Here is a 13492-nt window from a genome sequence, read left to right as displayed (position 1 = left end):
ATGCTCTCCCTTACTACTTCCCTGTCGTTCTATGTCCCATTTACATTAGAGTCCCTTGAAGAATTCTCCATACTTACTCCAATTCCTTTTTCTTCTTACCTGTTCAAATCACTCAAATTATGCTTCAATGCTAAGCAAATACAACACTGAAATTTCAAGTCACCAATTAACTACTCAAAAGACTAACACCAACACCGTGTCAGTCCCTACTTTATCTGAACTATTAGCAGCTCTGATCCTTCATCTTAGTCTCTGCTTTTCTCTCATCTACTCTGACCTCTAAGCATTGAAATATCTAGAGATCAATCCTTGAATTTACTATTTCCAAACTCATTTTATTGGTGATGTCATTGATTTTTATGATCAATGTGCTAATTACTTTCAAATTTATCTTTCTACTTTGAACTTCTTCCTGAATTCCACATTAATATACCTAATGAGCACCATATCATGCTCACTTAATGTCTAATAGCTGTTTAAGGTAAAATGTCCAGTATGGATTCATGATTTTCCCAACAAATATGCTCTTCCTGAAATCTTCCTCATCTTTTTTTAGAGTCATTTTTGAATAATATAGTTCTCTCAATACCGTATCTATCAGCAAATCCCTTACAATATAACAGATTGTGAGGCTAAAAGTAGATTTTGAAAATTTTTAATATCTAAGATTGTTTGGCATTTAAAAACATGAAGTATTTTATACCACCTGCATATTTTTCAGATATTGATCAAAAATGAAAAATTCTATATCAATATAAACATTGATGCAGTGTATGTAATTATTTCTTTCTAGGGCTACTTGTGTCCAAATGAGTTTATTGCTACTCAAGGTCCATTGCCAGGAACAGTTGGAGATTTTTGGAGAATGGTGTGGGAAACAAGAGCAAAAACATTAGTAATGCTAACACAGTGTTTTGAAAAAGGGCGGGTAAGTTACATAAAAATCTTTTCACAAAATGTTATTTTACAATTATGTTAATATGTGTGAATATTTCAGCTAGTACTGTAAGTCATCAATAATTTAGATGTCTGTAAAGGAGTTTTAACTTAGTAGTAGTAAATGTAATATATATATATATATATATATATATAAAACAATGTTATATATATAAAACAATGTTATATTTATATATATAACAAATATATAACAATGTATATAACAAATATATAAGAATGTATATAACATATATATACATATATATAAATAACAATGACACATATATAGCATATATACCATTATAGCACATATATGTATATATAACAGTAACATTTATGATTGTTGATTTTCTCTGATGCAGATAAGATGCCATCAGTATTGGCCAGAGGACAATAAACCTGTTACTGTTTTTGGAGATATAGTTATTACAAAACTTATGGAGGATGTTCAGATAAATTGGACCATCAGGGATCTGAAAATTGAAAGGGTAAAAAATAGGGGGGAGGGGACGTGTATAAAATATGAATGATCTAAATGTCTCAAGTAAAATTAATTTCTAAAACTATCACTTAGAAGAATACCTCTATATTTAACAAGGCTCTCTCACTGTTTTCTAAATAGAAGTTTTAAATTGCTATCTTCCTGTAGTATCTATATCACTGTGTTTCATTGCCAATCACATGATTCAAGTGTATATTAAGTAATTAACATCAAATTCTTAGGTTGACAAAAACAGAAAAAGGAAGAAAAACAACTAAGTCACTAGGTTTGTTTAATTTGATTATAAATAATCTTATATGGGCTAAGATGGCAAGTCCCCACATTACTCATTGCTTTCTAAATTCTAATGGCTTAATTTTCTATTTATTCTAGAACCAGTACAGAAGAGTTAGTGCAAGGTCCCACTCTGTTGGTTTATATGCCTAGACACACAGAAAATAATATAAGGATCTGTATATTTCCTGACATTAGATACACAATACCCGTGTTTTGTATAATTAATGAATGTATTCAAGTGTGGGGGTCAAAATTGTTTCAAAATCTGATATTCTAACTATATTTGAATTTTAATACTCTATAGGAGGACTTGAATCCAAAATTTTTTGTTGTTACCTTCTACCAACAAGAAATTCTCTTTATTGCAATAAAAAATAAGAAATAATGAAAACAGAACCTGTTCTGTTGGTGAATAGTCATTTTTATAAGCTTATCTCCAAAAGCTCAGGCATAGATTGTCTTCAGCCTTCATGTAGTACTTAAATAATTTTATTATTCATAAATCTGTTGCTTTGTGTAGCATGGAGATTATATGACAGTTCGACAGTGTAATTTTACTGGTTGGCCTGAACATGGAGTTCCTGAAAACAGCACCCCTCTAATTCACTTTGTAAAGTTGGTTCGAGCAAGCAGAGCACATGACACCACACCTATGATTGTTCACTGCAGGTAAGAAAGATTCAGAGAAACCTTCTCTTAAATGCTGGGAATGGACTTGAAAGCCAAAGTGGACTTTTTATTTTCATGATATCAAGTTGTATAATATCTCATCTTTCATTATTTCTGTTGCCCCTATTCTACTATCAAAATTTACTTGTAGAAAAAATTTTCTAGATTTTTGAGTTACAGGGAATAAATTAGGAAAAATAAACTTAAAAAAATAAAATCAAGTATGGTTCCAGATTTTTACAAAACTTTACTCAAATCTTTTTCTTTTTTAATGAGGACTTTAAACATAGTTAATAAAGTATGACTGTAAATTGACTTTTTCCTCAGGATTTCCATTGGGAATGCAATTTTATTCTTACAAATTAAATTCCAGACTGTTTAGCATTCAAAACTTTTCTAGACACACGGTTATAATTTAAGTTTTCTAATGTAATATACCTAAGTGAATCTCAGTTTGAGCTTTTTAATTTTTTTCGACAAGATTCTAACTTTCTTTTTTTAAAACTTTTTAATGTATTTATTCTAATCAGTTATACATGACAGCAGAATGGTCTTTGATTCATTTTACACAAATAGAGCACAATTTTTCACTTATCTTGTTGTATACAAAGTAAGTTTACAGCATTCGTGCAATTATATATGTACCTAGGGTAATGATGTCTACCTCATTCCACTGTCTTTCCTATCCCTAAGCCTCCTCCCCTACTTTCCTTCCCCTTTGCCCAATCCAAAATTCCTGCACTCATCCCATTATAGATTAGCATCCACTTCTCAGAACATTCGGCCTTGGGTTTGGGGGATTGGCTTACTTCCCTTAGCATGATATTCTTCAGCTCCATCCATTTACCTGCAAATTCCATAATTCAGTTTGAGTCTTTTTCACAATTGGAGTTTGGAGATTAGAGGAAAAATGGGTGATAATATAATGTATTATGATTCCATTTACCAAAGATACATAAAACAGATACATTTACATAAATAGAAAGTAATGTAATTACTTGGAAAGGGATAGAGAGGCTTATTTTTACAGTCTGGGATGATGTAAAAGTCCTGGAAATGGACAGTAGAGATGGCTGCACAATACTGAGAATGTACTTACTATCACAGAATTGTAGATTTAAAATTTGTTAAAATTTTAAAGTTTTTGTTGTCTATATTTTAAACAATAAAATGTGTTTTTATCAATATATTTTAATCATAGCCTTTTAACAATACATTGAAATTAATTTGGTTGAATATATAAGAAAAGGTAAATCCATCAGATTTTCAAATCTTTTTCAAGGAAAAACTCAATATGTAACTTAAATTATTATGCAACTCTTATGATATTTTGAATTTTTTTAATTATAAGAGTAAAACATGTTTGCATTTTATGAAGTGTGAACAATGTCTATATTTACAAAGCATATAATTCAAAAAGTAAAAGCTACATGCTTGCCCTCCCAATTTAATTATTCTCCATATACATAATATTTTTAATAGAATAATATGTAGCATACATATTATAACATTTTGTATTTAGGGCCAGTGGTTGGTTTTTTGTTGTTATTGATAATTAAACCTTTAATGAACAATAAATTAAGTTTAAAAAGCTGCTTTTATAGCTTCTTCAAATCTTGTGTACACACTGCCATGGCACTAAAAGTCAGTGAAAAAGAAAAGTATCTTTTCTAGTTTAAGCATCAGAAAGAATAGCATCTCCTCTTTTGAGATTTAAATAACTAAAATTTAAGAAAAAAATCTGCCCAGATTAATGATTGTCTTTAAATATCATTTTTATATTGTCTACTAAACATTTCCCATTTCTCATCACAACTTTAAACATCCCCTACAGCTTTTAATTCAACTTGATAACCCAAATGACTAAAAATTTCTAAAAGTTTGATATGTCCCAAACAGGACATTTGATTCCATCTCCAAACTCCTCCTCATTGTCCTAGTGTTGGTAAACATCAGGTCCCTCCAGCTTGGTCAAGTAAGCCTTGAAGTCATCCTTAATCCTCCTCTTGCTCATCCATATCCCACATTCCACATTCCTCCAGCCCACCAAGTCCTCCCATCCCTGGGCACCTCTCGCCTTCCCATTGTAACCTCACCTGCCCATTCTTCTTGTTTCTTGAACACACAGACCATATTCTCACTCAGATCTCTTCTCATTATGCAACCTTAGGATCTAGTGGTCCTCTCCACCACACTTCCTTGGTCTGCTCCCCAACCTTATGCAAATTTCTTTTCAGATATTACATTATCAGAATAGCTTTGTCAGATTACCCTGTTCAGCCCTATCACTCTCTATCTCCTTAGTCTGATTTGTCTTTCTTTATAGCACTTGTTATCACCAACCATCTTCTTTGCCTGTGTTCATTTGTGTACCACTGTCCTCCAGGGTATAAGCTCCACACACATGGGCACTTTGTATTGCTTACTGTCATAACTCAGATGGCTAGAAAGGTGTATTAAGTGATTTAACGTCTGATTACCTTGTTCAGGCATGAGTGTATTCATGCTACCGTCATTGGAAATGTTAAGTTGAATAATTACTGATATTTGGCTCTTACGTTACTCAATTGACAGTTTCTATGGAACACCTGTCCTTGAGTATTAAATTAATTTCTTAAAAGAAAATAACTTGAAAATTTTATTAACTATAGGAGGTTAAAAAAAAAAGTTCTCTGGAGAAAGCAAAATGATGTGAGAGGGCTAGGGTTTTGGCTCAGTGGTAGAGTGCTTACCTAGCATGTGTGAGGCACTGGGTTTGATTCTCAGCTCCACAATATAAATAAGTAAATAAAATAAAGGTCCATCAACAACTTATAAAATATTTTTTAAAAAGATGTGAGAGATTATTTTTAATATGATACATAGGAAATGCAATATGGACCAAATATTTTATATTTTCAATATTTAGAATTTCTATGGATAACTAAAAATATGGCCAATATGAAGTTTCTGGTATTAAGAATTTTGAATGAGGCTGGAGATGTAGCTTAGTGGTAGAGCACTTACCTAGCATGTGTACGGCCTGGGTTCAGTTCCCAGCACTGCAAAAATAAAAAATTTTAAGAGATTTTAAAAATTCCTTAAATATAAAAAAAGTTGAGTATCCTTCATATTTATTCAATATTATTATGAAAGAAGATAAAAATTCAAGTAGTTAAAAAAGAAAATATAAATATTTGATAAAGTATTGATAATCATCTTGGTATAACTAATCACAATCTTGGTAACAATAAAAACCCAAAGAAAGTCCAAAGAAAATCTATCTCTAAATAAGCAAAGAAACTGTTTAGAATCTATTGCTATAGCTCATTATCTTCGTCACCATCAATAGATGACTAATTTCCATGTAATGTTGTTCTTCCTGCAGTGCTGGGGTTGGTAGAACTGGAGTTTTTATTGCTCTGGACCACTTGACACAACATATAAATGACCATGACTTTGTGGATATATATGGACTAGTAGCTGAATTGAGAAGTGAAAGAATGTGTATGGTGCAGAATCTGGTAAGAGAACTAAGCCTGCACTTCATTTCTTGGTGTCAACTCTAGTATTTCTATGTGGGTGGAACTTAGTGCATCAATCTGCTTGGAAGTGAACTTGAAGCAGTTATATGCACAGTAGGAACTCTTTTCCTACCTTATAAACTTGTTGGGTAGAACAGCTGGTAGAGATGATGAGAGAACTAAAGTCACCCTTAAGTATAATTACTGACTGTTCATCCTTGTTTATACTGACAGGCATGTAGAAAATAATTAATTAAATTGATTTGTGTTTATCATTTAGCAACTTTGGGGAGCTTAGAAAGTGAATTCAAATGAATTCCTCTTATAAATATGCTAAATATATTTATAATTGGGAAAACAGTGTAAAATATTGATGTTACTGAGTTTCTATGAATTTCATGTGTCCATATTTATCTCTGTTACTTATTAGTACTAACCATGATTGTTGCAGCAAATAATCAACTAACTGGGAATATTTTGTTCATTGTTTTAGTATGACGGCAAAGATCTTTATAAAATAAATAGATTTTTATTCACTAAGGAAATATACAGCTGGGTGCAGTGACACATGCCTATAATCCCAGTGGTCTCTGGAGGCTGAGACAGGAGGATCATGAGTTCAAAGCCAACCTCAGGAACAGCGAGATACTAAGTAACTTAGTGAGACTCTGTCTGTAAATAAAAGACAAAAAAAAAGGCTGGGGATGTGGCTCAGCAGTTGAGTGCCCCTGAGTTCAATCCCTGGTACAAAAATTTTAAAAACACAGTATAATGGTAGTGAGACTAACAACACTCTATTGAGTGTCAAGGAGTTTCCAGTTGCTATATTAGATCCTTTATATTTATTTTCTTATTTAATCCTGATTTAATTCTTTATTTGTGAATCAGGGTCAGTAAACTGATTAATAGACTAGGTATTATTGACTTTATGTTACAAAATAGGGAAGCAGATGTTCTAAGAACTTGAGTGATATTCCAATGCAATATTATTAGTAAGTATCAGAGCCAAAATTCATTCCAGTCTATCTAACTTAATAGGAGACGTTTCTATCTGTATCTTTTGATCAAAGTTTGTATACTATGCAGATACAGAGATGTTCTTGTAGTAAATACACAGATCTGCTCTCAGAGTATTTTCCAAAATATGTGCTAAAAACTAAGTTGCATTAAATTTATTAAAGGGGTGAGGAAACAGACTTCCCTGATAAAAATGAGTGTGAGAAATAAATTAAACTAATTTTTAAGTACAGAATTCCTTAGACCTTTTAGGCTAATACACCATGAAAATAACAAATACAGAGCCAACTGTGGTACCCTTCAACCCTTTTAGATCCCAAACTTGTAATGCATGTCATGGGACATTAATGCTGTAGGAAAATGCTGCCCTAGGTCAGAGACATCCAACTTTTCAGAAAAAAAAATGTTTGAGTATTCAACTTTAGTACAGATACTTATTTTTTAAATGTATATTGTATAATTATGTAAATTATGAAATATACACAAAATAAATAATTGATAAACATACCAAAGATCAAATATGCAATATTTGGAAAACCTTGCTAATTGCTATGGCTTCATATTATCATTAGGAATTTTCAAAAAGAAATACACCCAGGTCAACATATTTCTGATAATAGTCATAAATATGTATCTTTAATTATTTATAGTTTTTAAAAAGACATCTGGCCTTTTGTCAGATCTGATTACATTGTTATTTTTACCTCATGGTTTGGCTACAAATCTATTCTAGAAGTATGAAGGATGTCAGACCTTCCAATTCTTGTCATTTATTTTGTCTTGCATGTTACATATTTGATTTCAACGTAAGTCTCTGTGTAAGAATCTTTCACAGCCATTTTAATTCTGTGATAGGTAAAACTAGGAAATGTAGTCCATGTTCATTCCTTTATATGCTAAAAAGAACAAATGAGTGAAGGATCACTCTTCCCTAGTTTGTTTCAGAAATAGAATATGACATGTGACCAGAACTGGCTTCATGAATATTCAACCTGTGTAGTTTGACAGATGCCCACTACAGGGCCCTACATTTGGTTTAATGTGTGTTTCTTAGTCTTAATTTTTGAGGAAAGAACTTTGCATTTTTATTCATAGTTGGCCCTGAAAGTTAGATACTTGTCCAGAGGTTTTACAAGGGCTCCATATCAATCCAACTATTAACCATTATTGAAATTCAATTTGCATGCATTTTTACACATTTTAAGTCCTTTAAAAGTCACAGGATAGGTTTTGTGCGTCTCCAGATAAGGAAACTGAGCATCATACTTCTCTTAAGTTAACATGACTATCAAGGGTAGCAACTGGGTTGAACTTTTCAATGACACTCTGCAGCCTCCTTGGCAATAACACAGGATGGCAGAGGGACCTTGGAACCTGCAGCACTGTCTTGTAAGAGCTTGGCTTGCTATGCTGGCAGTTTAACCCATCATTCTCTCCAATGGAGGAGATGAGATCTGGACAGTCAGAAGTTTCATGTGTCAAATGTGACTTCAAACTCAAATGTGTTTTTTAGAAATATCAGAATTGTTCAATTTAAATTATTTTCAAAGAAATTACATTTCATCAACATATATATCAATGCTATTATATTTACTGTGTGATGTGTATTTGAAAAACTCTCTTAGAATTACTTTACCAGCAATTTCAGTAGAATTATTATTGCTTTATAATACTTCATTTCTTACCAAAAATTGAATTCTGTAACTTGATCATTCACTTCACTTGCAAAGTTTGACCCCTAATGACTTTTGGATGTTCTCCAAATCACATCTGCCCATAAATGGTGAAGATTGGCTAGCTTTGAGAATTAAATAAGCCTAAATCAACAAGCATTTATTACACAACTATTATATGCTAGGCACTATTACAGGCATTGGGAACACAGCAGCATCTAAGAGTTCTGCTCTCATAGAACTGACTTCCTAGTGATGAAGTGTTAGTGGGAATGTTTTGTAATCCACAAACAATGAGACCAGTAATAATCGTGACCAGTAATATTCAAAGACAGTTTCAATAAAGGAGTTACACCCCTCCAAAAAAAAGGTTTGGGGGTATTGTAGCCATAGATAGGAATATAACCTCTTAAAATGATCACTTTTGAGGATGTTCTATTTAAATCAATTGTCAGTTTGTAAATATGTCTTAAAACATTTGGTGATATTCCTTACAGTTGGGTATGCTTCTTATGTACAAATCAGGGTGATTTAAAACATACATCTTTGGTTTTTAACCTTAAATACTTTTGGGGAAGTAAAAATTCAGAAATGCTAATAAATTACTGAATTATACTGAATAAATCTAATGAATCTGGATGGTACTGAATTTACCCCATACATTCAGATGAAATGTTAGAAGTCTATGTCCTGCACCTAGGTGTTCGGGTATTTGTATGGCAAACCAGTTGGTATTTAGGGGAATAGATACTTAATATTAAGAGAGCCAAAATCCAGATGAGTAGCAGAATTATTAGATGTATTTTAAATGATTTGATGGTATATAAATGTGCTCACTCACAACTGCAGGATTAAATATAGCTCTGCATTCTGACAAGAAAAGTATTTATAAATTACTCAATTAGATCTAACAGGAAAAAGGAGGCTCATAAACAAATTTAAGTAATCAGACTTGCTACTTTTATAATCACAACAAGAAAGAATATATTAACACTTTGTATTTAGTGATGAGTATTTTAAAAAACTCAAAGCTACAAGAAGGCACAGGGATTTAGAAAATATTATTTTGGAAATTGTAGAAAATTGTTTATTTACTGAAATAAAATCTGTCTCTAACTTATCCATTTCACATTTGTTGAACTCAATACAGCTTTTTGCTGAAACAGTATAATTTCTCTTATAAGAAATAGTCCCACCCCGTCCTTCATTTAATCATTCTTCCTTTTGTTTCTAGGCACAGTATATCTTCTTACACCAGTGCATTCTGGATCTTTTATCAAATAAAGGAAGCAGTCAACCTATCTGTTTTGTTAACTATTCTGCACTTCAGAAAATGGATTCTTTGGATGCCATGGAAGGTAAACAGAGTCAGGGTGTACCAAATTTGCTAGTTTACTGCCTATAAGAGGAGCACTGATATTATAATAACCATAAGTTAAAAATACTTCAAAACTAGCTTAGTGCACATCAGTTTCTTCATTTCTCTCTCATTCAATGTGAGATAAATGCCTTTTCATCTGGATCGTCTTTTTGCCATGAAACATTTTAATCTTTTGAACTGTTAACTTCAGTACTCTCTTGTGACATGCTACTTTATGTTATAGGTGATGTTGAGCTTGAATGGGAAGAAACTACCATGTAAATATTCAGATCAACGATTACAACAAGAAGATATTTTTCAACCCCAGGGGCCAAAACTACCCCCTCATGCTTCTGAATTGAAATATGCAATCCTAAAGAAATCTTCATGCTTCCCTTACTGCCTTACTACCTGAATTGACCATTTTACAGACAGTTCTAGGAAACTGCTAATTCAGCATAGTCACTTGTTTTGTACAGAATAAATATTGTTCATTTAAAATGTTTAAGAGAAGATATCCCATAGGGTTTTGAGGTTATCCATATTTGGAACAAGCCAAATGTAAAATTATTATTATACTAGCATTAATGGTTCAGTGTGAATCTTCCCTATATATCTGTTATAATTTTGAACAAAAGCCGTAAATGTTGATTCAGTAGTGTTATTTTGGCCTCTAGGGTGTTGACGTTTCTTGTGGATGACTTCCAGAACTGTCATAATGATCTGTACTTCTATGTATGCCTCTGTGTTTTGAATCCTCTGTTTTATGAGTGCTGAGATATCATCTCCTGATCCTGAACAGCTGAACACTAACCCCCTGACACTGCAGGGATTACATAGCCTTTATACAACACACAGTAGCTCTTTGGAGGAACTTAGGGCTATTAAAATTGCATTGTGAACTTCAGTTTGAAAAAATGAAAGGAAAAATTAAAAGTGCAATTGCACATAACGAAGTTATAAAGTAGCCTGCCCACATTTGTCTGATGTCAGGCACAAGTTGTAGCACTGTATTGTATATTTAAATACAAAAAGGTATCAGAGTATTTGCACATTATATTTATATTCAACTTATTAACAATTTTAAAATGTTTTTTCAGCAGAATTGTATAAAAATAATAATAAAATCATGTAGTGTGGTACAAGTTTGTGAACTTATGATGTACTGCGGTGCCAACAGACTTCTGAAGAGATTATATTAACTAGTCTTTATTTCATTTCCCAAGGTGATTATGGAGGAGTGTGTTTAGGGGAACTGAAAACAAAGAAATTAACCAGGTTGTAGCAAAGTAGAGATTTAAAAACAAATCTTTCAGCCTCTGTTTTATTAGATACTGATATTGTACTAAATAAATTGAGCTATGTGAAATTATTTTGTCAGATTTCAATTAACGTCATAAGTAAATAGTATTAACTACTTTATTTCTTCTATAATAAATATGCTTATTTCTACTGTTCCAATCATATAGAAAGTGTAATGGTCAAAAAAACCCTGAAATTTAATTAATTATTTTCCAGAATTATTTTAGAGGTCCTTAATTAAATATAAATTTGATTTCATATTACAAATCAAGATATAATTGATAATTATTTTAATTATATCATATATAACATAATGTAAAATAATGCTTTACATATAAGTAAGCATGACATGATTTATATAATGTAAATAATCAATATATAGTCATTTCCCAAGGTAAACAAAGAGTAAATTATTTTAGTATGAAATTCACTATCCAAGAAATTAAGCCCTTTATTCAAACAAGCAATCTCTAGAACAGTAAAATTTTCATCTGTTTTTTTTTCATGGCAAGGAAATGTAAATAAATACAATCCACTACTGTTCCAACAAACAAGTTTACATGAAGTTACAGAAAACAATAAAAATGATGAGAAATCTATAAGATACATTTTGGAGTTATAAAGTTTCCAGTGTCCTTCATGTCATTGAAAACATATGGCAAACCAATATAGGTTTTGGATTCATGAAAGACAGAAAACAAAACTTCTGGAAAATATTGATTGGAATAACTTTTTAGTATATTAAATAATTAAAAAATTGTTAAAATTTGGTCCAGTCCATTTTCTATATCTATATAAACAGAGTTTCAGGTTTGATTCATATATGCACATGAGTACATAAAACAAGAGTGCTAGCATTAGTTCTCTAAAACAACACTTTTCAGACTTCAACTAACTTTCATACAAATCACCTGAGGATTGTGTTAAAATTAATTCTACTTGAGTAAGAATAGATTAGTCCTGAGAATAATTTCTAGTATGTAACCAAGTTAATAATATTGCTGCCTTATCCCCGGCCATATGTTAAAAAAAAAAAATGTATGACTCTTCAAAAGATATTAGTCAGGATTGGAATGGTTTTAGATCAACCTGAAATTACTTGAAACATTCTTTAAAAGACTTGACTTCATTACCAGAAAAAAAAAAAAACTTGTTAAATGCACATGACTCACTATATCAAGAAAACATAACTAAAATGATTGAATTAAAAATCATGTATTTATGATAGCTGAATTTTTTAAATTACATTGTGAAAGAGTCAGTGTATACCCACATTTTATTGATGGCTACTAAGTGCAAATTAAAATAACAAGGAACATCTGTAACATTTTTAGATCTAATTTGTCAAAATTCGTTGAAGCACATGTACAATAAATGAGCAACATGTGTGTCATATGAACCAAATGAAACAGGACCCTTCAGAATGGTTTGCCAGATAGGAGAGCAGCTGTGGGTATTACCTCTACCTTTATCCTGCATTCAAATGCATAATTTTCTTCTTTTGTTTTATAGGTGATATGAAAAAGAAGTCTTTTGCAAAAAAATCCTAATTAAACTTTGACCTTTTCATAAAAACAACAGTAATTTGCTGTCCACATGTTTGTACCAAACCACTAGATTTTAAAACTGGAATCTTAAGTTCAGCAATGTATTCTATAAGTCCATGCCATTATTGTGATAACCAAGTCCATTTTCATGGACCAACTGTTAAAAAAATCAGTGAATTTTTTGATAAGGCTTGGAAAACAAAATGATCAGAAATTCTCAATGATATTAAAAAGTGAAAATGAGGGAGAAAATTGTATAAAGCATTATCCTAGCAAAACAACTTGCCTCCTTAAGACAAGTGATATTTCATGGCAATTTATTTTACAAATATGGATAGAGTTTCCATATGGAATCAGGCCTAGTATGTCCACCTGCTCAGGGAGATGTTTTAAGGAATAGATTAAATCACACGTAAGAAAATGCTTTGAAAAGTCCAGTAACTTTACAAAGTTAATACAGCCTTTACCAAGGGTAGTCAATGTTCAATATATATCAGTGAAATAATGCATCCCAGTTTAGTATTATATTGTGCTTTGTGATATTAGTGTCATATTTGCATCTCTGTTCACATGGGAAGACTGAAGAGAAAATTATGGTAGATATATTGATTTCTACAATATATGAACATCGATATTTTTATAAATGAACAATTAAGCCCTCTTAAGTAATGCTTTAATTGAAATGAATACATATATACATGTATATA

At 31.5% G+C, this 13492-nt stretch overlaps 1 protein-coding gene and 1 long non-coding RNA gene across 2 annotated transcripts in view; one reads left to right on the top strand and one right to left on the bottom strand.

Annotated features, from left to right (window-relative positions):
- Window positions 1-10218, top strand: part of Ptprq (protein tyrosine phosphatase receptor type Q) — a 196730-nt gene extending 186512 nt beyond the window's left edge. Inside the window, exons 40-45 of the mRNA XM_026391416.2 lie at window positions 794-928; window positions 1299-1424; window positions 2235-2383; window positions 5751-5886; window positions 9811-9934; window positions 10181-10218. Coding sequence (XP_026247201.2) covers window positions 794-928; window positions 1299-1424; window positions 2235-2383; window positions 5751-5886; window positions 9811-9934; window positions 10181-10218 — 708 coding nt within the window. The remainder of the gene's footprint in view (window positions 1-793; window positions 929-1298; window positions 1425-2234; window positions 2384-5750; window positions 5887-9810; window positions 9935-10180) is intronic.
- Window positions 1-13492, bottom strand: part of LOC113184642 (uncharacterized) — a 68885-nt gene that overhangs the window by 29332 nt on the left and 26061 nt on the right. The window contains exon 2 of the long non-coding RNA XR_003301028.2: window positions 5390-5424. This is a non-coding gene — a long non-coding RNA (uncharacterized LOC113184642). The remainder of the gene's footprint in view (window positions 1-5389; window positions 5425-13492) is intronic.

The sequence above is a fragment of the Urocitellus parryii genome, chromosome 5 (genome assembly GCF_045843805.1).
Source record: "Urocitellus parryii isolate mUroPar1 chromosome 5, mUroPar1.hap1, whole genome shotgun sequence".
Classification (NCBI taxonomy): Eukaryota; Metazoa; Chordata; class Mammalia; order Rodentia; family Sciuridae; genus Urocitellus; species Urocitellus parryii.
Note: the sequence above shows the minus strand (reverse complement) of the source record. Positions and strands in the feature narration are given on the sequence as shown.